The sequence below is a fragment of the Buteo buteo genome, chromosome 24, assembly GCF_964188355.1.
Source record: "Buteo buteo chromosome 24, bButBut1.hap1.1, whole genome shotgun sequence".
In the NCBI taxonomy this organism is placed as follows: Eukaryota; Metazoa; Chordata; class Aves; order Accipitriformes; family Accipitridae; genus Buteo; species Buteo buteo.
In genome coordinates this window covers 1,903,951-1,929,670 of record NC_134194.1, presented here as the reverse complement: position 1 = coordinate 1,929,670, position 25,720 = coordinate 1,903,951, and the positions used below count along the sequence as shown (strand labels likewise).

At 40.9% G+C, this 25,720-nt stretch overlaps 1 protein-coding gene and 1 long non-coding RNA gene across 3 annotated transcripts; one reads left to right on the top strand and one right to left on the bottom strand.

Moving 5' to 3' along the window:
- The first annotated feature begins 284 nt into the window (after positions 1 to 284).
- On the top strand, positions 285 to 3,384 carry LOC142044517 (uncharacterized). 2 transcript variants are annotated; one of them, XR_012654355.1, is made up of 3 exons: positions 285 to 359; positions 2,827 to 2,954; positions 3,095 to 3,384. It is a non-coding gene; the product is annotated as an uncharacterized LOC142044517 (long non-coding RNA). The 2 variants fall into 2 exon arrangements; XR_012654354.1 differs by having other exon boundaries at positions 3,090 to 3,384.
- Positions 3,385 to 3,395: 11 nt separating this feature from the next.
- On the bottom strand, positions 3,396 to 16,020 carry ZCCHC10 (zinc finger CCHC-type containing 10). The gene is made up of 4 exons (XM_075057087.1): positions 15,965 to 16,020; positions 12,527 to 12,688; positions 8,818 to 8,859; positions 3,396 to 5,247 (listed from the first exon to the last, which is right to left on the bottom strand). The coding sequence occupies exons 1-4, from the start codon at positions 16,003 to 16,005 to the stop codon at positions 4,980 to 4,982; spliced, it is 513 nt and encodes a 170-aa protein (XP_074913188.1). The 5' UTR covers positions 16,006 to 16,020; the 3' UTR covers positions 3,396 to 4,979.
- Positions 16,021 to 25,720: the final 9,700 nt, after the last annotated feature.

Here is a 25,720-nt window from a genome sequence, read left to right as displayed (position 1 = left end):
GGCCGCGGCTCCTCCCGCAGCCGGGCACTCTCGCTACCCGGCAGCCCCCGCGCCGCCGCAGCCCCGCCGCCGCTCACGTGACCCGCCGACGGGGAGGGCGGGCGGGGGGGAGGGGGGAACGGGGGGGACTCCGCGAGCACGTGACCCCGCCGAGCGGGGAGGCGGTGACCGCGGGCCCGCCCGCCCCCCCCCCCGAGTTCGTGGCGGGCGTCACGTGGCAGGGCGCGGGGAGGGCTCCCGCGCGCTCCGCCCCCTCGCGGCGGTGGGCGGGGTCAGAGGAGCCTCCCCCCCCCCCATCTCAGGGGCGGTTAGAGTACGTTAGAAAGAGCTCTCCTTCGCAAGCGATTGCGTATTTAAACGTAAATATTGCACTCCGGCAAGACAAACCTCACTTTTTTTCTTCTTTTTTTTTTCCCCCCTCAGTCGACATTTCTGCTACATTTCGAGGGCTGACGCGGGACGTGAGGATGAACTGACGCACCACAGGGCACGAAGCCGTCAGCGGCCTACGGACGGGTCCGAGCAGGGACACTCCGGCCTGGGCACTGGTGCTTGGGCCCGCGGCACCAGAATTCAGTTTTTCTAAATAATTGCTTCAGACGTCTTTCCCCCACTCCCCAAAGCACCCCCAGAGCCCTCCCTGGCCCCCCCAGGCCAGCCCTCGCCTCACCTCACGGTTCTTAAAACTGCCCTTGCTCTTTTCTGCACCTTAACTGCTTTGGTTTATAATTCAGGTTTTCGTCTCGGTGGAGCATTGTGGTGCTGGTTTTCAACCTAAAACAGCTGAGCAGAGCACAGCATTCAGAACTCCTGACTGACCCAGGGGAATCGCAAGTCTCCTCACCGGAGATCCCGGGCGGACAGCCCCGTTACACTGGCAATGCTACCAAAACTTCCAAAATCAGCTTTGAAAATCACTTCCAAAATAGGCTGTTTCTGAAAAACCTACAACTATACTATATAAATATTTTGAAACAAAAACTACTTCTTCCACATACACCTATTCTGAAACGTAATGGAACATAGTTCTACTTTGGGTTCACATTTTTAAAAGTAATATTTTATTTTTGTTTGAAATGCGCAAGTCAAGTGCAGCACAATGGTGAAAAAAAAAAACAAAAAAAACCAAAAAACCCCACACAAAACCACCCCCCCTTTTTTTTTGCACAAGTGTAACAAACTCCAGAATCTAAGTCTTAAAAAAAAAAAAATAAATCTGCAATACTATGATTGCAGAGACCTTTCATACAAAAATGCCATAAAAAGAGACAATAATAGTTTTAAGTCTAGAGCCAAACAGTTCAGCACTATTTAAACTGGCAGTGAAATCTTCAGATTGTTATGACACTGAAATACAACCAACAACAAAACACGGTCAAATTGGGGTGGAACCCCAAACTACCAGAAAATTAAATGCACCTATAACTTCCCTCCTTTATACAGGCAGGGAAGGCACAGGCAGCTCCTTTGAGAAAGTAACACTGTACTGCAAATAACAGAAAGGAACAGGAAATAATAAAAACACCCTGTTCCTATCAGGTTTCAATGATGTTTCTAAAATTCTGCCAGTGACATTTTTGATATACCAAATCTCAAAAGTCAAACTTAAATTCTGGTATTATGTTTTGTATTATCCCCCCTGCCTTCTCTTACACATCTCAATTAACAAAATTAGGCTGCGAAGATCTGCGTCAGACACGACTGATGTCTCAGTGTCTGGTTAAAAGCAGAGCTTGGATAAATGTAACTTCATAAAGCACATTAAACCCATGGGGTTAAGGTACGTTGAATTGTTTCTTTATAAATCAAATCCATTTGATAGCAAAAGTCTTATTTATTAAGGACTCCTCCCTAAAAAAAAAAATCCATCAAAAAAATCCATCAATCCACAAGCTACTGTATAATGCAGTTTCATTGAGGGCACCCAAAAAGCTGTTTCTGACTGACAGATGTTTGATTAATAAAGACCTGGACTAGAAGATCAGGTTGTCTCTCCCTTCTTCTGCTCTCCCATCAGTTCGGGTTTTTCCTTGAAATGTGATGCCTTTTCCCGAGGCTATTTTTCTACTAGACTGCATCAATTGCTTCCCTTCAATTAGCAATGGCAGCTTTACTTGTAATTGGAAGGATTAAAACTGAGGCTGTTCAGAGCTACACAGGTCTCATGTAACTGCTTAGTAAATATAACAATTTCTACTTAGCAGGTTTAAAAAAAAAAAATCTTTTGTACTTGACCTAGAGCTTTGGCAGGCAGTAATTAAAGAAATACCTTTCCCGTTGAAAAAAATTTGAATCGAAGCATCCAGTAAGAAATCAGGATGTGATCTAGTGAAAGATGAACTGGTAAGGCTCTTGATGGGCTGGTGGGTTTTACTCTGTAAAATAAGAATATGTAGAGAAATTAAACAGAAAGGGCAATTAAAAAAAAACAACAAATATTGTATTTTAAATTAAACATTTTTTTAAAAATCTGAGTACAGAGGGACTTACAGTTAGTCTGGGACTTAATCAACATTTGGCAACATCAGACATCCAGTGAAAGCAGAAAGCCATCTCTTTGAATCTCCTTTCATGTGTTCTCCACTCATAAGCCAACAGCAGACCAGAAATTAAATTAAGGTTTCCTTAGTATCATCTAATTATGTTACCTTATCCTAGCGCCTGCTGACAGAACCTAACACAAGCATGCCCTTTTGTCTTTGTGAATGGACCCAATCTGTCTGCCTGTACACGCCAAACAAACAGATGCACTGAGAGACCAAGCCCCTGAAGTTGACTAGCTTTGGTAGACAACTACTAAGAACTAAACTTCTCTTTTCTTGGCAGAGAGAACTTAATGGGGAGAAGTAACATGCTTCTGTGAAGCACTGCACTTCTGACAAAACCATCTACACACAAACGCCAGCGGCATTAAAGAAACGAATATACAAGATGCTCTCAACAGGATGGCAAAGGTAGGTGAGCCTTGATCCCCATCCTCTCCCTTCTGAGCAACCGCCTGTTCCTCATCACAGTCCTCCTTCATATCCACGCTGCTGCTGCCACTGAGCTCATCACCAACCGAACTAAAGCCTATATATTCTTCGTAGCACAGGACCTCCACCCAGATGGGCTCCACACCCCTCCTGCAGCCATCACCCTGCAACGAAGAGGTCACTGACAGCAACCTTACCACCACGCCTGCTTCAATCATCACTCACGGCTTGCTGGAACTGTTGAGATGGCCTGAAACCCTGCGCTATAGAAAGTCCTATATTCCAAAGGGCTTCCACGCACATGCTTAACTACTGTATCACTTACACTTGGATTTGCAGTAAGCATGAACTTAGCAACTACTGTTTAATAATTTGTTAACTTTTCCCATTAAATGGTACATTCACTCAAGACGACTTAAACAATTTTCTGGTAATTTTATTTACAGTCTGCAGAGTGTTCTGTAAAACACAGTAATGCTTACAGACTAAAACATACAACATACATATTTTCAAACATTTAAATAAGCACAGTTTATTCAAAAGTAATTCTACACACTACTTTTTCCATAAAAATATAAAAAATAGTTTAGTTACTATATTTTACCTAAACCAAGATATTTAAGAATTCTTCCACATGTGCTGCTCCCTCCTCCAAAAAGGGCACTCCAACAATATGAAATTCAGGAGACCTCATCAAAAATTAAAGTACTAATGCCAACTGCTTCAATCCACCAAAAGCACAAATAATGTTCAATTTGCAACCAGCAATATTTGTTCTGCAGTACATTTGGATTTTGCTTTTGTTGTTTTGGGGGTTTTTTTTTTGCACTAACTTGCTGCTTCTCCCATGCCAGATTTTCACAGACACGTACACACTATTACGTAAAAATAATGGACTGATTATACTGCAGACTATAATGCCAGTCATCATGTGCCCAACAACATGGATTGGTAATCTTGCTTTACACAACAATTTTTTGCAAAAATATCAAAAGGTAAACACTCTCCTTTAGGACCTCTATTTAAAGGCGACTCCTTTTCTTACTGAGCATCCAGTGAAAATAGCCTTTTTCCCATGTCCTTGAAAATAGCGCCCATTTTTGTTTGTTACTACTATTTCTCTGGTTTTACTGACCATGTTCTGTATGGAAAGCTAATGGAGTTCTGAAAAACACCCACTCGAGCCCTTCTCTCACTAGGATACATTTAATTTACAAAAAAAGGCACAAAGATGAAACTCCTAAGCAGCATCAGTCATAATTCTTCCCCTGTGCACTGCTCCTCTTTCTTACACAGACACTGCTGCAAGAGACATTTCTGTGTCTCAGAAAATGCTACAAATACATGAGCTAAGGAAACAGGCAAATTGAAAAGACTAAAGCCTCTGTACAGCACAAGTAGTATATTGATCGTTGACAAATGAACACTATTTAAAGTTTTATGTTGCAGTGAAGACTCGACCTGGAAGCATCAGGAAAAGCCATCAGAAAAAAAGCTCAGCAGCATATAATACATTTGTTAACAGTGAGATGGAAGGCCCTCTGTGTGCAACATTGTGCATTCAGTTTCAACAATGACAGTGCTCTACAGCCAGCAGTGTAAAACTTTTGCTTCTAATACTTTAGAGGATTTTCTAAATGTAAGTGAAGCTGTCATAAACAGAGTAGTAGCATATGATGCACAGCATGATCTGCAATAAAAAGCTTTTGCTTTCCAGCATGTAAACATCCAGGTTACCGGACCTTAGCTCATATAAACAAATCTGATGATAGATTTCTGAACTAAAAAAGTAAAATTTTCCATAAAAGGATAAACCACAAAAATACTCTTTCAGTAAGTCTCACGTGCCATTTAATACCTTTCATGTCTCATGAACAACTATGCAAAACATTTAGAAAGTTTTAGCAGTAGAAATGTTGACCAGTTAAACTGCTTGGCAACCACGGGCTCAAAACATCTCTGAAGAGCGTTATCATTCACTAAACAGTTCTAGACTGTACCACACTATTTCTTCTTCTTTTTCTTTGGCGGCTCATCATCAGAACTACTGTCTGTGCTGCTGCTGCTACTGCTGGAGGAACTAGAATCCGATTCAAACTCTGAAGAAGAGGAAGTACTACTCGAGGATGGAGAGGATGAGGAACTAGAGGAACTCTCATCACTGTCACTATCATCATCAGAAGAAGAGGTAGAAGAATCTTCACTGTCAGATGAGGAATCACTAGCCGAACTGGCACTGCTACTGCTGCTGGAACTGGTCACACTTTTAGATCTGAAAGAAAACAAATACACAGATGAGAACAGGCCTGCTACAAACAGCATTCATTACAGTGTTTTTTATACCGTGTTGTAATCCAAAGATCAATTATTCGGTGAGAAAATTTCCAGGCCTGACAGTCTAAGACAAATTCCCATACTCCACCCCTCCACGCCCCCCATGTCCCCCCTTTCCAATTCTGAATGAATGCATTTTGGCCATTTGAGCAATGGCAGTGTGACACCACGTACATGAAGTAAGCCAAAACAGGACTACAGAAAAAGGTGAAGTTTGAAAGCTGGCAAGCATCTCGTTCATAGTAATGATGAGTGTCTTTACTGACATGGCTAAATAAAAGAACAAGGCTGCAGGAGTATGAATGTCCTGCACTACTAAAGCCTCGGGGAAAAGTTAACAAGGATCAGTTCCCTAGCACACCACTGTAATAAGGAGTGAAATTTTGACAATGTAAAAGTCGGTGGAAGTTTCCTCAGTGATTTCACAAATGTCAGAATAGTACTCAACAGAAACTGTTCTTAGATTACTCCTGGCAAAAGAACCCAAATTACCTGCCACTACAGGATGCTTATATTTTCAGGGTGGAGGAAAAGGGGTGGAAATGGTCCAAGACAAAGACAGAATTACAAAACAGCAAAGTGGATTTCAGAATCCTCTGCAATTCTCCCCCCCCGCCTCCCTTTTTACCCCTTACTGAGGCTGTCGTTCTCAAAAACAAGGTCTCTGATTAAGGCAATATGAATTCCAAGAAAGCACAATTAAATTCTCCCATAGATCTTTCTCCAAACAAAGTGTAAAGGTATTAATTCACCCTGCTTCCCGCCAAGTCAACCAAACAGCATGCAAAAATGCTAGATATAATAATGCAGAATTTTCTTTCCATTAGAAAATTAATGTAGTAGTTTCTATCAGAGGGTTTGGTTAAATACAACTACTCAGGAAATGCTTATGTTAAGGCTGTTAGAGAAAGAATAACATTTTTTCATCATATCAGCCATGGTCATGTCAGCTGACAAATCTGGATGCATGCATTAAGCTATGAACCACTGAAGTTTTTACAATACATCTGTAATCTGGTATCTCTCTGCATGCAGACACAATGGCTATTTATTAAAGATAAATCTGTAAGGGCTGGTTAAATACAGACTGGCTGTTTGTGAAAAACTAGTCTTAAGATGAGAAAACAAAAAAAAATGGGACTAGTAGTTTCAATTTAAACAGTTTCATTAGATCTGCAGACCCATTCATATGGACAAGAATCAGTCAGAGGATCCCCTGAATGATACCTTTGAACTTTCTTTTCCTAATCACCTTTCACAGAATCCATAGGAGCAGTCCATGGATCTCCAATATTTAGGTTATAACCTGAAACCCACTCACAGAAACATCAGAATATAACACTTAATACTGCTTCTCCCTAGCGGGAAGCAACAGCTAGATCTATGAGAGAAGAAACAAGCAGATACTTGTTTTCAGGTGATGCAATCTGTGGCCTATTGGTAGTTACAGAAGGCAGCTGGAGATGGGAGCAAGTAAAATTCACTACTTCACCTTGTCCCAATTAGGTAATGGGACAACCCAGATGCTGTAGATCTAAGATCTTTGGGTCTACTACACCACTGTAAAAGTACAGAATTTCTCCAGGAGACAAGCATTCCTTCTCCTCAAAACAAGTTCACAAATGTTAGTATCTGGTATGATTCCATGCACCAATCATGGAACAACTGCTGCATTTTCTAACACATGCTATCACCCCTCTCTGAGACTTTTTGTCCTTTCTAATTCTATTAGAATCATCTAACTAGCCTAGGTGATTTTAAACTTGCTGCTTAAATCAAATCTACAATTTTGGGCACAATCACAGCTAGGTGCCTGAAGAAACAAGTGAATTAAGACATGATTTTATCCTTCAGACAGGTAGATTTATATGGGATCCAAGCATGAAGCACACTTTCAGTTAATAACCAAAGTATGCCATATGGGAACGTTGAAGGAAACATTCACCCAGAAGACTGCTGTGTGTCACCTGAGGTCACAAGATTGTACAACAGCTGCTTTGCCCATTCCTGTTTTTCTGGTTAAGCCTGTAGCTTACTTATTACTGTTTATATCAAAACAAACATACACTATGTAAAAGGTTAGTGCCCACTACTGCCAGAACCCTAACCTCTGCATTTATTTTTTTTTAAATCTGGAACTTATATATCCAATGGTAACACTTTGCTGAATATTCCACATTTAATTCTTCCTGTATCATAATAAAAATATAAATAGCAAGCAATCTGGAAAGGAATTTATACTGATGGATTTGGTGCTTACTTAAAAACAGGACAACAATTCAAACTTAGAAGAGTTTTAAAATTTTAAGGAAAAAGTGACCAAACCACCCCCTCTACCATAAATCCTTTTGCTCTTTTCATTTTTGCATTGATTTAGAACTCAAATACTGTGAAAATCATTATGCCAAGTAGAAGACTGCCATATATAACAAAACTGAGGCAGAAAGAGGTCTGAACTACGTTGTTTAAAAATCAGTTAATTTATGATCTCACTAGTCCTAACTAACTCCCAACAATAAACGGACACTACTGAGAAAGGAGCCTTTGATAAAACATATTCTGATATTAGAACTAAGACACTCACCAAGAAGCATTCCAATAAAGCCACATTCCACATGATAGCCTAAATTAAAGGTGTATTTTAAAAAACTGCTGTGGCTTATTTAATGACTGCTACACAAAGCAAAAGGCCTGGTCTTTAAAAGTCTTCTGAAAACTGTTTTTAGAAGATCAGGTTTAGAGACAGAGAACAGTCAACTAAATGCAAAGAGATAATGAGGCTGTTACTGTACAGATATCCCCTATAAGTAAAACTCACAGCATCATTAGCAGGAGCATTACAGCCAGGGTTCTAGCTGTTCCCAAAAGCGTTTTGCCAATAAAGACAGAAGCGAATTCCTAAGCAAACGTTAATGCAAAGTGAAGTAGAAATAATGTCAAAATAGTTCTTGGCTCAAACTAGGACTTGGGGCAGGGAGGAGGTTTATTTCCTGGATTTTGGTTTGTTCTGGGATTGAAGGGTTTTTTTGTTTGGTTTTGGGGTTGGGTTTTTTTTCTTTATATGCTTTATTTCATTCTCTAGACAAAGCTTCAGAGAGAGACAGCTGCTACAAGAAGGAAATGAAAACAACAAAAGGAAGAGCAAGATGGGTAGGTAGAGCGATTACAGACTAGAAAACAGTATGCCATTCTTGCACAATTGTTTAAAATACACTTGATGAACTTTGAGGCAGAAATCAGAAGATTTTATTAGTAAAACAAGATCATGTAGAGATAGAACAATCAGTAGGGAGACAAGCAGAGGACAAAGAATTTAAGAGTTTTTGGACAGGGAGGAGTAGTAATTCTCCAAATGTCTGTCATGCAAATGCCTGTAACAGGCTAAAAGCAGTAAAATCAAAACTGTATTGTTGACTCCCCCCCCGCCCCACAGCCTTCCAAATTGCAATACCCAGTGCAAGATCACACACTGAAACAGCTGCGCAATTTGTCATCATTCCCCACGTACCTTTTTTTCTTGGTCTTCCTTTCCACAGTGCTTTCTCCAGCGCTAATTAAGGTGGGGGGAAAAACAATGGCTTTGATTAATGCAGTAGGAAAATTAAATAAATAGCAGCACAGTAGAGCTGAGTTTAATATTAGAAAACTGATATCCCACTGGCAGAGCCACACTGCCCAAAGTTCATTTGGCATCTTTTCAGTCACTATTCAAACCAGAAAAACAGTATCTACATATCAGGAAAGAAAAAAAAAAGCGGCAATTCACCTCTAAGTGTCTGTGTTAAGTATGCTTTACTCTTCTTTACTCTTCATATTATACAGACAACAAGGGAAAGGCATAGTAGAAAAGGATACAAAAAAGTTCTGTATAACCATACTTAGCAATAACTGAATTGATTGAAACAAAGGGTAAAATACTGAATTAGTCTGTAGCTTTCACCATGCATCTCCTTCAAGTACAAAAAGACACAGAACAATCTACTTATATTGATGCCTTCCAGCTATCTGTCTTTCAGATTCCCATGTGTTCATATACTCACAGAAAGTTTTAGTGGTAAGTGGCACAGAAGGAATTTTCTTTTAACAAAACTGAGGGATTTATTTTTCTTTTTTAAACCAGTCTTCACTTCTGGATTTTTTTTTTTTTTTTTTGAAAATAAAATAAAAATCTTTCAGTCAAATGTACCAGTCACAAGCTCTTCTCAATCCACTGCAAATATATAGCACATAATTCAACCTGGAATGTACATGTGCAATTAAAGTAGTCCCTCATCATATACTTACAACATACTTAATGTGCCACTGATACATGAGGAAGTTGTACATTCTTTCATGAAGCAGGATACTTTTTCCTCAACTGAAACCTGTTATTAGAAGCCATCTTAAATACACAAAAATAAAAGTAACAACTGCAAATATACTTCATTTAGAAATTAGACAGCAGTATGTCTTGATAAAGACTCCAGAAAAGGGTAGAAAGAAAATGTTAAGTGTAAATGATACTATATTTCAATAAAAGTACTCAATGCCATTTGTATGCCAGAAAAATAAGATTTTTTTCAATTTATTTTCACACGTATGATACGAAAATATTATAATTACATAGAAGAGTTTTCCACACTCCCCACAGTTTCCTGTGGGCAAGGGGAAGATTGACTGATCTTCAAATTTCACACCAAATTATAATCCCTCCTGTATTGCTGAACTTTGTTAATATTTATATTATTATTAAGGCCTTATACCCTCACCATAGGTAACCAGGTGTTTCACAGGTAAGAGAAGTCACTGGCAGTAAACAGAATTAGATCTCAAAGCACCTTTTAGAAGACGGGACCTAATTCAGCATCTGAGTAAACCAGGCTGCCGTGGCAGAGGTCTATGCCTCCCTCTAGCGTTTACCATACAGATAAGTATAGGAGTTCACTACTCCATGGAACTACGCAACTTACAGAGGTCAGTTCCCTGCAGATCAATCTGCTTCATGACACTTGGTCGTTTGTCCCTGTGGCACCACACTGTCTTCAGAACCATAAATAAGCAACATCACTAAGCAATAAGCATTTTCTCACCTTTCCTCCCCTCCCAACTCCTACTCTAGGATGGGCAAGCAGTGGGCTTTACTGGCACCAGTAAGCAAAACCTCCATAATGTCCATCTGAACTGTGGGGTCAACACTGGGCAAATAGAAGGATCCTGGAACAACTGCTGAAATGAGTTAATGCTGAAAAATCTTGTATGTGGTTGTCAAAAAGTAAATATCAACATTATTAGACTATGTTTGCTTTCTGGTTAATGATTCAGTATTAGGTCTTTAAAGATGATGATACAAATACTCTGAAGCAGACCTGTAGGAGACCCAACTTTTCTGCAAACAAGAAATAACCTTCCAAAGCAAGCTATACAAAAAGTAAAAGCGTGACCTAGGAAGTTGTTCCTTCCATGAAGAACAAGCTTCATCCATGAAAGCGTAACATCGGCATCTAAGGGACTGGATGCCTCATGGCACAGTTAAGGAGCTTCAGAGAGCTTATGATTATGTAACCACTATGAATCCAGCCCAATTTAACCAGGATTAAAAACTGTTCCCATCTAAGGATTACTTAGTCCTCCTTTTATGAGATGACTTCTCACACCACATACCCCTTGCACTGTTAAGACTTACAGCTCAAAAAACTCCGTTCATGACAGACACTGGACAGTCCTGCAACTCCCATATAAAATTATCCCATACACAGACTCAAGCACAATGGCCAGGCAACAAGCAATTTCACCCTCAATGCACTATCCTCCAATGTTAACCTGCAGAATTCAACAGAAATAGGGCAGGAAAGGAACAAGGAAATAATCCAAGTCTTAAACTCAATCTTTGTCTTAGAAGTCTTCAGTCTCTGAAGAACTCTTCTAAACTGTCTCCAAAGGGAGCAAGTTTTAGAGCCTAAGCACTCCTGATTTCTTATCTACAATACTAGGGGATTACAATCGCTTCAGAATTACTCATTGGATCAAAATTAATTTCAAAATCAAACACTTTGTGTCACTCTTAACAGAAGCTAATGGGCTCCCACTTAAGTCAGTATTTCAGCACTGATTATGCTGTTGCCTCAACTGAAACAGCTGACGAAGTCAAATCAGACCTCTCTGCCAGAGGTTACCACCCATTTTCTTTTCCCATTGAGATAACAGAGCAAAAGGTATGAACACTCTTTCATAACTCACATCCTGGCAGCAGTAATGACCTACAGCCAACATACTGAGCTGCAAGTGGCAGCGACAGAGGGTATGTTTCCAAACCCTCAACAGTTTTAGCTGCAATGGCTGTAAACGATACTGTCCCTCAGTGGGGCTGAGGCAACAACTCTCCAGTTACCATATCTAAATTTGAGTTGCAATAGCAGCACAGAGACCCTCATACATAGGAATTTCATGCAGAACTAATGAGCTACATTATTCTTCTCTGTCATCTGGAGTTGCTTGTTAAAACAATTATTAAACTTGAGGGAATCATTAAAATCTACTCACAGAGCAAAGTGGAAAGGAAATTACATTACACATGCAGAGTTTTGTTTAGATTTTTCTGTTTAGCTGCAGGTATCTTTCACTTTCTCAGATGTCAAAGAGGGAAATAGTTATGCAATTCAGTGAGATGTTTTTACTTTGAGAGTTAAAAACACCTGATAATCAAACTCTCATTCACCTGTTTAACCATTACAGCTCATAACGAGCAATATACAGGAGCTGTGCCGGCACAGATGCCCTGCCAGGTCATACCCAGAATACCAGGTTTTAACTGCACAGTCTAACAGTAAACCTAATTGCTTCTTTGTTATAAATACATTTACAGTTTTCACACCAACCTGCTTGTGCTAGCACATAAACACATGAAATCAAGTAACCAAGGAATTCAGGAAACAAAATTCCATTGCAAAAAAGGCTCCAACTATTTTAATTTTGGCTTAGTGCACTTTTTTGTTTCAGACAGGCCAAAAAAGTTTTAAGTGTATTTCAGGCAAGCAGGTGTTAATGAACAACATTTTAATTTTGTGGGACCTGAGTGTATATATTCCACCTAACATACAAAACGGCTCTAGTATTAAGCAAGCATCACACAGTTTGGAAGAAAAGATGACAGAAAATGGTCTAGGACACCATCTTTCCCACCCACATACAAAATTACCTTTTCATTAATAAACTAGACATTTTCATTCTGTCAATCTTACCTTTGTTGCAGTAATAGTTGCTTTTCCTTTTCTTTAAGAATTTTCGCTAATTGAGCTGTCCTCGAAGGTCTGTGCAGGTATTTTCTCTTCCCTGTACATTCATATGTCCAATGTCCAAACTCTAAACATTTTTGACATCTTACATGCTGCTTGTTTGCCTCCCTACAAAAATGCAGAATTGCTTAAGTGACTGATTCCAAGTCTGTTCTACCTATTGAAAGTTTATTAATTTTTTTTACCATACAGATTCTTAACAGCATATGTAGTTATGATTAAACCAGACATTCATGGCTGCTTTAGTTATTACACATCTTAAATCAGGACAAGAACAGTAACAGAATTTAGGCAAACACATTTCCATTTATTAAAACATTCTCATATCAACTATTTATGAAAGAGAACAAAGAGACACTTTTCCTCTGTTTCAGAGCTTCAGCTTAAGTCTTATTCTGCTAAAGTAGCAAATGCTGAATTATCAACATCAGCTGTCAACACACTCATCAACTGCACCTGAATTTCACTTTTAGTTTTACACTAGCTGCTGTTTAGCCTACCTTGCAGTCTTCTCTCATTCTTAAGATTCCATAGTTTTCCAGTCCCTTCAGATATTGTAAACAACTTAAACATTTTGAAAAATGCCACTAGGACCATTCTCTGCCAGTGAACAAAGATTAATCCTATCACCAAATGGCATTTTGATCAACCTAACTGGCACAGCTTTTAGCATTATAGGATATAATTGTGCAACAGTTAGTGGGAATTATTACGCTGCATACAATTTGTTACCCTCCAAAAACTGCACGTGGTTCTAGCTTGCTTCAGATAAATAACTGAAATTACGTTTTAGAACACTGTTAGCAAGAAGCAGGTTTCATTTCTAAATCCTAGAATTTAACACTCAAGTACCAAACTGGCAAATTCTCACAAAGAGCCTAGGACTCTCAGACAGGGATGCTCCTAGCTGTAGCTTATTTGAATTTACTAAGATTCATTATAGCCTGGCAGAAGGTTTATTGTAAGGACAATCAGATTCCTGCTCACTTTGTGCCATGTAAATCAAGCAAGACTTCACTTACTACTCTGTAGCATCTAAACACCTGAAGTTATTTAGTGAGCATTTTACATCCATATTTCAGTTCTCACACTGTGGTAAAATCCCTTGATCATTTTTAGAAGCCAGTTAAGGGAAAAAATTCATGTTTTCATATTCTACCTCTTACATCACTATTCCAAAGCTTTGCAAAAGCTGTTTTGCTATCTTCTCACAGACACTCTCCCCCTCTACAAATAAGGAAACTCATACAGTGGTCAAGTGACTCACTCAAGGTCAGAATCACAAATTAGTTTTACAGCCAGGACTGAAATCAGGACTTTGTAGCTCCCAAACAGTTCACTGCAACTGCTGTAACTTATTTCCACCTTCTGTCGTTTTTTCCAAACACCAAAATACTAATTTTTCAAGGCCAGCCCTTCTAAACTATCTGAAGGTAACAGCCCTGGCTTAACTAGGAGGAGGCTCCTAGACTGTTGATTTAGTACTCAGAAAGCATAAAGTGACAGACCAGTAGTGAACATTTTGCTCTCAAAAGAAGTGTAGCTTTACAAGGCAAAGTGTGAATTGCTTCTCTTTCAACTCTAGCCATCATCTTTTGTGACAATTCTACTTTATCTTGAAGGGAATCTTGTTTTGAACTTCCATCACTTTCTCAATGCAAAGGGTATTTTTTGGCTTCATAGTCTAGCCTTAGAAATACTAATCTAAGTCAGCACTAGAAAACTAATTAAACTTGCAACCTACGCCGCACAATTAACTCAGACTTGAACAGGAAGCAGTACATCTAGTAATGAACAAAACCCCCAACATCTTTGAATGACTTGCTTTATCTTGCCTTGGACTTCTGGCTCTGCCACAAGAGTTACATATAAGCAGAATGAGGATACTCCCTCCTCTTCATCAACATACAAAACCAAAAAAGTGAATGTTTTTCTATCCCAAACTAGCCCAGACCTGTCTCCATGGGAACAGAATGGAAGTTTAACGCAACAACAATATAAGTCAGTACTTCCAGGGCTTTGGTACTACTCACATGACCAGGGCAGACAATTCTATGCAAGCTAAAAAGATAAGGACTACGCCCTAAAAACAATACAAGTAATTACCAGAAAAAAAGATCAGAATAGCTCAACAACTACAGATGTATAAATACCACATCAGCACTAACAAGTTTTAACACTAATGAAAAGCACGAGACTGAAGTAAACTTTTAACAGGGATCAATGACCACAACCTAGAAGCAAAGGCTGGCAGGTACACAATTTAGCATATACCCATCAAGCACACAGTGACATAACAAGAAACAAAAAAATCATTCCTTGACTCATATAAAAGAGCAATTTAAAAGAACAAGTATTCCATGAATACTTTGAAATTAGACATTACTACCTGCTAGAAAATAGGAAAGAGATTACACTAAACAATGAAAAAGGCAAGAGAATGCATAAGTCATCCATACTCTATCCAACTCTTATCATCACGCAAAAACCCAACACTCACTCCAAAAATTGAAAAACAAGAAATATATGCTTCTAAGGAAGGGAAAAAAACCCAACCAAACAACAAAACCCAAATGAAAAAAAAACAAACAAAAAAAGCCAACACAAGTAATACATGAGAATGGAATGCAGGCATTTGCTGTACTTAACATAAACAAACAAAAGTGTTGGCTTTTCCGCATTTCAGTGTTTTGCAATCAGATCTCTTTGGTATTGATAGAATTACTTGAATGCAATATCCAGATCTGAGCAAAGATCGCTTTCTTTCTTTTTTCCTTGCCTCTCTTTTACAAGTCTGTAAATGTATCATAACACAAAGCTAGAACTCATTTTTTTTCTTAATCTGACTGTTGAAAGCCTGCGATGAAGATCGGTAAACGCCTGCATCGCAAGATCTTACACGCTCCACTGAAAACTACAGCACGCCACCACCTGTAAGGTAGCCTTCCCCCAAACGCTGCTAACTACTGTTAACGCCAAAAGCCTAAGTTTGAAGACTCCCTCTCCTCTTCCACAATCCTGCTTTCATTCTGGTCATTTCACTGCAACGACGTCACCAACCGCGTCACCCCAGCCGTATTTCCGAGCGGTTTCCTGACAGATAAGCAGCACCCTGCCTCGGATACCGCGCACCTGCGAGGAGAGGGGGGGCCCTATGCCCTCAGAAAGCGCTCAGACCCATGACCCCCGGTCGCAGGGGACGCCCCCGGCCCCGCTCCTCCGGGGCCCGCAGCCACCCCTCCGCAGCCCCCTCCCCGCCAGCGGCTGCCTCAGGGCGCAGCCCGGCGGGCCTCCCCCTCGCTCCGGCTCGCCTGTGGGAAACCCCCCAACCCACCCCCGGCTCCGCCGCGCTGCCTCTCCGGCCCGCCCGCCCGCCGCACTCACGCCTGTCTCCGAGCGATGAGGCGGTGCATGGGAGTCGCCATCTTAGCGGCCGGGCCGGGAAGTGAGGCGCGGGCCGCGCTGCATGCCGGGCCATACCGTCCGCCGCCTCCTCCCATTGGGGGAAGGAGCGGCCGCCACAGAGAGTAAATCCTCCCGCGGCCAGAGAGGACGCGTCAGGGAGGACCGCGCTTTCCGCCTCGCCTCGCCTCGCCTCCTCCGCGTTGCCATGGCAGCGGCGGGGCCGCGCTGCGGGGTCTGTCATTGCCCCCGGCCGGGCTGCCCAGGCCGTCCCCGTCCCCGCCGCCTCATCCCGGCGCTTTCCACCTCGTCCAGCCGGGTCCCCGCTGTCCCCTCCGTTAGCCCCGTGGCGCGGCGCCCGGTGTCTCCTCAGGGCTCTGGGCCGGCGGCGGCCCGGCCCCTCATAGCCCTCGGCCAGGCCCGGGCCGCCGCCTCAGCCTCGCCCTGCCGGTGCCTAACCGCTGCTGCTCTCTCCCTTCAGTCAACGCCTTACAAGAACCTGCCGCACTTAAAAACTTGTAATTCTTCTCAGGAGGCACATGTTTTCAATACCTGAAACTAGCAGCAGAACGGACTGTAGCTGAGACAGCCCATCCCTGGCTGTGTGTGTGGCTGGGGGATGCCGTCCAAGGCCACCAGCAGAAGGGTAGCGTGCAGGGTTGGTGAGGAAGAGGGGGGGTTATTGATCCAGGTCCCCCCTGCCACGGGGCACCACCTCCAAGCTGCTTCAGCCAGCGAACAGGCCGGACCGCAGGGTGACACTGGCATAGTTTCAGCTCTTCATTCGTCCGCGTGAATAATTCAACATAGCTGCAGGTAGCCTGCTACAGCTTCTCAAGAGCTTTTAGCTATGCGACAAGTTGGAAAGCATAATAGCTCTCTGGTCGTAGCATGAGGGTGCCAAAAAAATGCTAGAAAGAACTAGATTTCAGAAAGGAATAATTTAACTCATTATCAGTCCTAAAAAGGTGCAAGCATTTAGTAACACCTTAATTTTTAGCAGGTCAGATTTTTATACCCCACACTGACTGAAAAAGAAATCTCTGTATAACTGAGAAGATTAATTCTGCTACTGGTATGGGTGCATGGCCATGGCTCAATAATCCATTAAACAGTCTCAGGGCCTGAGGATACTCATAAGTCATGTTGGTGTTGACCCAATGTGTTCTATACTTGATTGTACAGAAATGCAGTTCTGACATGTCTAGGAATCGTAAGGCAAATTCTTCCACTCCACTCAGCCCAGGAGACTATAGTCTCTCAGCGATGCCAACACCAGCTAGTATTTTTGGCTCCTACATCATCTCCTTATAGTTTCTGGCATGGGAGGAGAGGTCTAGGCACAGTAAAGAAGAGTAACAGCGGCTGGAGCTTTCTGATGGCACATACCTGGCAGGCAGCCCCTTGGGAATCCTTGCCAGCTGGCACAAGTAGAGCAGCCAATATCCTGGATTCAGGGAAGCAAGGAATGTGGCTTCATATGTTGGCTTTATCAAAACCCATTGTTATCTCATGGGATCAGTTTTAAAATGATATCTTAAATTTCATGACAAAAATCCTCAAGAAAACATTTTTTAATGCTGAATTGTGATTAGTCCTGCTATTAGTATCCTGGAAGTACTTTACATCCAACCATTTTCAGTATTAATTCAGAACTACCTTGTCATAGGGACAACTAATAGGCAATAAATGGGCATTCCACTAGACATCTGCATTTAGTGAAATAGATGAACTGTTACTAACTTGTAGTAGTTTAGTATCAGCTATGTAGCTCTTTCAAATGCGCTGCTTTTGAGTTGGTGGTATTCATCTATTATACAAAATAAAAATACATATTGTATTTTCTTAAGTGCAGTAGAATCCAACTGTACCAGTTGGATCATTACTATGTGAGGAACTGTAGGACAAGGGTAAAAGGCAGGCCTTGCTGAGAAAAGCAAACTTATCTCAAGACAAGATACAAGGTGGGAACATGGTACAACAGAATTTGTGGGGAGAAAACAGAGGAACGTAACAGTAGTGAGAACAGATGGCTATAGAAGTTTATATTTTCAGCAATTCATAGATGTATAAAAATAAAGTATATTTATATGATGTCACATAAAATACAGCAATAAAAATATGATGCTTTCAGGCGATGAGTATCCCAGGTCTTGAACTAGCAGGCGTGTGGCATGGAGGTGTTTCACCTCTGATGGTGCACAATCAAGTCACAGCCAGGAGATACCAGAGCCAGCACTTCCTGCTGTGTGTCACATAATGCTTATAATAACAGGGATGGTAACAACATCTGCTGGGTACAATGGCACCAATTAAATATCACACTGGGAAAGTGAGATACCGAGGGATTCTCTTAGACATAAACAACTCCAACTCATCAGTATTAATTACCATGTGACTAATTGTCAAATATTCTGGTAGTTCCTGTCTCTAGACTCTGTAACTGTAATGTCTAAGGCTAATGGCTGTTCCTGTATGCATCATGTTTTCTTCTATATTTGGCACTTCTTGCAGTATCTAATCATTGTCCTGTTTTGGATGATGCTCTGCGATAACCTGTGATTAATCGTATCTGGCACCTTAGCCAAATTCTGATGTGTGATGCCTGGTATGTTATAAACGCAGCAGAGTTTGGCCTCAATATTTGAATTTTGATGTCTGGCATCTCGCTCTTAATGGAGAAAGTCAGACAGAAGAATTTCCTACATTAGGATTGACTAAGAAATTTTCTTAAAAAGACAAAATAGCTAAGAACAGCGTTTTATAATAATCCTTGCTTTATAATAAATTCCTGCCTGCTGATCCCTTTTTTACCTCAGTATCACTTAAAATCTGGGAGTAAATTACACACTGATAGCCATATCTGCACTCTACTTCAACAACTTCTGGTGCTTCTAGCACTTGTAGAACTCTCCTAATGTTAATGCCACAGAACTACAGTTTCCAAAATTGGCCAGTATAGCAAGATTTCTGATACATGCCAGATTACTCCATGGAGCATATGGGCTTTTCCTTACACAGAGGCTTTAAAGATGTACCTTTTATTAGAACAATCCACTTAAAATCCTTCTACCTGAGAAGTTTGAAAGCATTCTTGTGAGTTCAAAGTCGGCAGGTTCCTACAGCCTGAAATCTCCATTTCACAGCCATTCTTTCATTCAGAGGTAATTCACCACAGGGCCCATGAGCACACCGGAGGATGCAACTCCGAGGCTCTATGGACTAAATGTGCAGAGTCATTGCGCGGTGCTGGCTTCGCTGTCGGGGGGGACGGTTCCAGGGATCTGCTGCTGCTCAATGAACTGACTGTGCCCATAAATCCTGCCTTTGCACATTAGGTTGCTATTTAAAGCTGCAGTGTCATGAACCTATTTCTAAATATGCTGGGCAGAGAAATTACTTTCCAAAATGTGTCCCTCTCTAGGCAGGAAAGGGAGGAGGTGTGCAGACAACACAGGAGAAGAAAATGGGGAAAGTATTGAAAGATCAGTGTCACCAACACTGAGCTGCCTTGTGTCAGCTCCTCAGAGACCTTTCTCGCTATGCTCCCACGCCCCAGCACTTTTCTGTGCAAACATGTTGCTTACGAAATGAAGGTCTCGCACTGTTTGTTAACGGTCTGTATGTGAAACTGGAAAAATGTTGTCAGAGCTTGCTCTGTCCATGAATAAATGGTTAAAACTCCATTGCCAAGACTGCTGGCTACTAGTGCCGGTTACTCAAAACTCTGAACAGTCTTCCAAAATGACTAGCAATTAAGTAGCTGACAGTGCTAATGCTGGACAATAATAATGATAAACTGGGAGCACTAGGGACGGTGTCACTTGGCATTTTTTAAATGTGCGTTTCATTTTTTTCCCCCAGCTCTCTTGCAGAAATACAAAGAGAAATCAGTCACATCATGTATTTCGTACTGAAAAAAATGACAAATTAAAACACAATTCAAATTGGACATAGAAATAATAATAATTTAAAAAAACCCAAAACAAACAAAACCAACAAACCACAACCAAAAGCAATGACCCACACTGGCTACCAAATTGCTGTATGTAGACCTGTTATCACTTTCAGCATCAGAGAAAACTGTAAGTGAGAGATGGAAACACAGAAGGTCTTTATTCAGACAAAACTGTAGGCTGGAAAAAAATCTCAGTGATAAGGAATATAGTCAGCAGATTTGAATCATTCCCTGTCTAGGATTTCCTGCCTCCACCCAGTTGTACCTTCAGTAACTGCAAGTTTACACATTAAGGTAACATTAGAGTTGGCCAGCTTGCTTTGCTTATCTATAGAGGAAACAAGCTCACATGAAACCGCATGTTACTACTTTTGGATACACAAATCAGTTCTTTTAAATTTGGCTCAGGTATTTCCAAATAGCACTACAGTCGCAATGTGGACACAACAAGATTCTGGAACGTCTTTTGTTCTGTTCTCTGCATTTCCTAATTCAGAACAAAAAGTAAAAACTTTGATGCTGCCTATGAAATAAAATGTCTGAAAGAAATGAAGTGATCTTACCAAAACATGTTTTATTTCTCTAATTAAAGCTTTTCCTGATGTGATTCTTTTGCCAGGGCATCTGGAGCTTGAATTTCCAGATAACAACCTCATTCTTCCCAAGAAACAATGCCACACCTACACTACAGCTCCAGACTGAAATCCAGGAGCAGGGCAGGGTGTCTGGGGCAGCGGAGCTTTACCTCAGGACCTGATAGAAAGTGGTTTACTGGAAAGTCTGGATCGGTGCTGGGCTGCTGAGCATTTTGGCTGGGTCTGAATCCACCTGGGGTTACTGAATCAAATATTTAAAACATGTGAAGGAGGGTTTTCTCAAAGCTTTTCTACCTTTTCCAAACACTGGTTGGCCTAATGGAAGATACTGGGTCTACCTACAGAGCTTTCCTTAAAAATCAGCCAACGTAAAATGAAGAAAATCCCAATGTTTCTCTTCATCACAAAAGCAAAACCAGAACAGCCAAGTGAAACAAGCACTGGCTGCAGTGAACCCCGAGCATGAACACAGTACCCTGCTGGTCCCTTATAAGTGCTCTAAAGAGCAAACCTCCTATTTCCCCCCAGAGCGTTGCCTGCACCCTGCCTTTATATGACGGTTTTCTTGCGTCATGCCGTTCAGTGGATTTCAGTGAACCGGCCTCATCACAGCGTGTTTTAGCACGTCAGGGTAGGGAACTCCAGGTGAGATCCCATCTGTTGTGATATTTCAGATGACTTGCTTGTGAGAAGCAGAAATATGGGAATCCCTTCATAGGCATAAAATAAAGCAATGCAAGCTCAAAATCTTTCAATTATGTTTCACTGTCTCATAACTTCCCAAGCAAGATGAGTTCCCTCATTCTCTTTTCTGTACATTTTCCTTGCAGTATAAATTGCTGAACATATTATGACATGATATTTGCATGGTGAAAAGGGTCTCCTCTTCTGGCAGAGTCACAAAAAGTATTTGTTTCAACTACTTAACACGTAATGGAAGATCTGGCAAAAATAAAAGTATTTATAATATATATAAATTTAATACCAGTATGGATGTAAGTCTGTTCTAGTAAAATAGATGCAGATACTCAATATTTATATCGGTAACTAAGAGCAGACCCTGGCTCTATGCATTAGAATTCCAGGCTTGTGTAATATCAGACTCCTTTGGTATCCACCACATAAACAGACAATTAGAGGATAGCACAGAAAGCTGAAAGAAAAAAGATAGAAATGCCAGTTTGAACTGTTACTTGGCATTCACATGAAGGAAGCTTCTTGAGCCTCAAATCAGATTAGTCTTCATTAGGTCAGCTGTTGTAAAAATACTTTGAAAGGGATAATGCACCCCCAAAACCTGTAATCTACACGGATGCTCAACCACAGTTCCCATTGAAATAAAAAGTAAAAAATAGGCTTTATTATTAGAATGCATTTAACCAAACAATTTATGATCTGTGAACTTGAGACGAACGCCCCTTTTCTAGAGGGGGTAGCATTGGTGTAGTGTTGCTATGGGACTCTGGTGTTATTCTGACTGTTCCCCACTCCAGCCTAGCAAACTCTGCCCTATTTTTAGATCCTCAGCTCACATTTCAGTGAACGCTAAGTATCTCCGCGTGTCAACAGATCCCGAATGTCTCCCGATGGAGCGTCAAGCACGTCGACGTAGCAGGGACGTCATTTGTGTGTGCGGTTTGTGGAAGCTTACATCATTAAATATGTCACTGGAATGTATTAAATCAATTTAGAACAAATTCAGATGTTTTTCTTTCCTGGACAGACAGCCAGCGGAGCGGAGCGTACAAAGGAGCCTCAGCGGCAGGCGGAGGGGCTCGGGGCTGACGGCCGGGAGCGGGACGGTGCGGCCGTGATGCTCGGCTGGCAGTCCGAACCTGAACGGGACAAGAGGGGAAGGCTGTCACCTGCACCAAACGTGTGTGCGTGTCACACAAAATACTGGAACTTTTAGGAGGTTTGTGGACAGTCTGGATGGAGAAAAGAGGGGCTGAGCTCCTGTCCAGTGCCCAGCCACAGCCCTTCACCTCTCCGAGATGGGCTCACCGGCCCGAACTCCTGCATCTGTAAACGTACAGGTGCCATGGGGAAGAGCATGACAAGGAATGACTGTAGCCTCCATCCTCAGTCCTTTAGGACTTGTATGCTTTGGGATTACAGAGTTCAAAGTTACCCACTGGGTACCGCTGCTGATTCCAGTTATCGTGGGAACCATTTCACAGAATCCCATCAATACACTTACGCTGATTCATCTTTAAAGCTGTTTTCTTCCTCCCAGCTCTCTTTAGCAGGCTTTCCAAAGCTTGATTGCTCCAATTGCTCCAGGATCCCCCTGATTTCTGAATTAATTTATTGGTGATCAGTTTACCCATTTGTTCATCTCACCTGTTCTTTAGTTTAAGTACTTATTCCCATCCCCACTGTGTTTACAGGCAGTGATTGTATCCCCTCTTGTATTCATTTCACTCGTATGGGGGCAATCTCCACCTGCGGTACTGACTGTCTGCTCCCCTGACCATCCCTGTGTCCCTTCTGGGGGTCACCCCAATGCTTTTGAATGTGTGTGACAAGAATTGAGTATAGTATTATTCCACATACAAATGGCATTAACACTTTCCTGTCTCAGCTGGAGATACCTCATGCATCTTAAGATATTTTCTTCTTCACATTTGCACAATGCTTTCCACCCACAGCCATCCTCTGGTCAGTGAGGTTAGATTCTTCTCTGCCATTATTTCCTACTGATGTGCTTCCAGTTTCTAAAAGATATTTTTGCTCTTAGTTCATATGTGCATGACCTTAATCTTTGTACCATTGATTTTCATTTCAGTCTTACTACTCCAGTCATTGGGATCATGCAGTTTTTCATTGATAATGCCTCCTAATTTTATGTCACATCAAAAAACTTAATCACAATTTAAAAATTTCTCTCCTAAAGCCTTGCATTCTGTGAAGGGATGTACACTTGCATGTAGCATTTATGATTTTTTTCCTTTAACATAGCCACTGTTTCATATTTTGAAATCATATGACACCATCCTTACCTTATCAATATATTAAAAATTCTGTCTGCTGGACTTGCAGCTCAGTTCAGCGCCTCCAGAATTCAGCGGGGAGGCTGTCACAGTAATTACAACCTGTCCGAATAAAGCCTCTCGCATTTTGCTGCCACTTTTCATGTACCAACACTCTGAGAAGAATCTTATGTGTTTAAAATCCATTCATGCGGGCAGGCTGCCCCGAGGCACTGATTTCCAGTGTTAGGAAGTATATGGAAAACTATGAACTAGCCTTAATTATACAACTATGATGTATGCGTAATACACAACATCAAGGAGCAAATAGTTGTTTCAGGAAACATTTATGTATTCTTTAGACTTACGTGTTTGTTGCTATAGTGCCCATCACTTTCCAATATTGTTTTTCTTGTATCTGTTTTTCCTCCTTTTTCCTATTTGCTTTTGTTATGTTTCTTTGGGAAATTTTCAGTTGGTTGTTTTGGGTTTTGTTTGGTCAGCAATTATCCAGCTCTGATACTTTAGTACTTGTGATGGCTTAATTTGAAAACATGTGAAATCTCATTATCTTTCAAGTTTGATGGAAAACTATGGAAACCAGAATAAAAGGGAAAATTATCTTTTCAACATTTATTTCACTGTAAATTCTTGAGATAACTGGACCAGTGAAAATGGCTCCCGAGTAACCTTTCGTAGCACAGAGAGGTAAGGTTTTCTGAGAACTGTGTTATATGTGGTATGATTCATATCAGAGTTTGGGGCAACATGATACTCCAGATACCCTCAGCTGAGGAGATTGCAAAGCCCATTTCTATTTGAATATCCCAGAATAGCACTATGAACCATACATTAGATGACATGCAATGACTATTTACAGCAGCTCAAAGAATAGCCTGTGACAGATACCAGCTAGGACTTATTTTAAGCCCATATTAATTTTCATGTTTGGCCGGCATTAATGAATTGAAGACACGCCACTGTAAACAGAGTCTGAAGATACTGGGTGTACACTGAGATGCACTGTAGTGGCAGATTTGCAGTATGTAAGCACTTCCACTGAAATCATACATCTATTTCGCATAGAGATAATAGAAAAAGGAGGATGCTTAATCTGCCAGGCAAGGATTTCTCTGTGAAGCTCCCCAGAGGAGTTAGTTTTGGGAAAGTCTGGACTAAGGCACAGATCAAGTAAATGACTGAATGAAAGCACAGCGAGGATACTTTGAGGAACAGACAAAATCACCCATAGCATACAAATTAACATAGATGCATCAGTCTTTTCCCCATTTTTTTTATACCCATGGTTTTTGAGGATTAGATATTTGTAATGCCTGCCACGCTACAGAAGACCTGTTTGCAACTCAGAGCAGTGAAATGGTATCAAGTATATCAACAGCAAATTATTCCTTCTTTAAAAAATAGCCATGAGTTTTAGGCCATGTTATCATTACATTTTGAATACATTCTCTGACTCATGTTTTCTTATATATAGCAGTAGTTGATCAAATATATAACTGAATTCTAAAATTCATAATCTGAGCATATGATGCAATTACCAAACTTCAATGCTTTTGCTGTTTTGTTTACATTATCTTCGAAAGCCTAAGAATTTCTGAGATATTTTGTTCTTGGAATAGTTGCCATCTATTTTAAAAGAGACAAGCTGCATCTTCAACGGCCCTTTTTTGATGATTCTTCTGGGGTTTTCTCCTTAATTTAAAAGAAAATTACTGATTATTGTGATAACAAAAGAGAACAAAAAGTATTCAGCTATTTATCACTTTACTGATAAGCAACCAAGTAGCAACACACACAATACATTCCAAATCACAAACACAGCATGTTCAAATAAGGAATATTCATGTCTGATAGGGTTTCACAGATCATGTATTTAAGTGCATAAGAAAAAGACAAGTTACTTGCTTGGAAGAAGACAAAGTCTGCCTCGATGTAAGAAATGAAATTACTTCCTTAAATTAATGTGGCAAGGTGCTATGCTACCTCATAGTTGAATTTTGCCTTGACATTTCTTAATGTACTGAGAGATTTCTTCTAGTCATACATCTCCACTAAAAGCAAATGTATCAGTGCTGTAAACCCAATTTGAAAATGTGTTAGAAAGCTTGTGCAAGCAATGATAAACACACAGATTTCTCCCTGTAATTTCCAGCATGTCAGGTTTATTTGTTCTTGATTTTCATGCTCTGGG

Excerpts from the sequence above, each read along its gene's own strand:
- ZCCHC10 (XM_075057087.1), bottom strand. The coding sequence starts at position 16,005 with ATGGCGACTCCCATGCACCGCCTCATCGCTCGGAGACAGGC. Across the intron at positions 8,860-12,526 it reads CAACTATTACTGCAACAAAG|CGCTGGAGAAAGCACTGTGG; the intron begins GTAAGATTGACA and ends CACCTTAATTAG. Across the intron at positions 5,248-8,817 it reads AGGAAGACCAAGAAAAAAAG|ATCTAAAAGTGTGACCAGTT; the intron begins GTACGTGGGGAA and ends GTTTTCTTTCAG.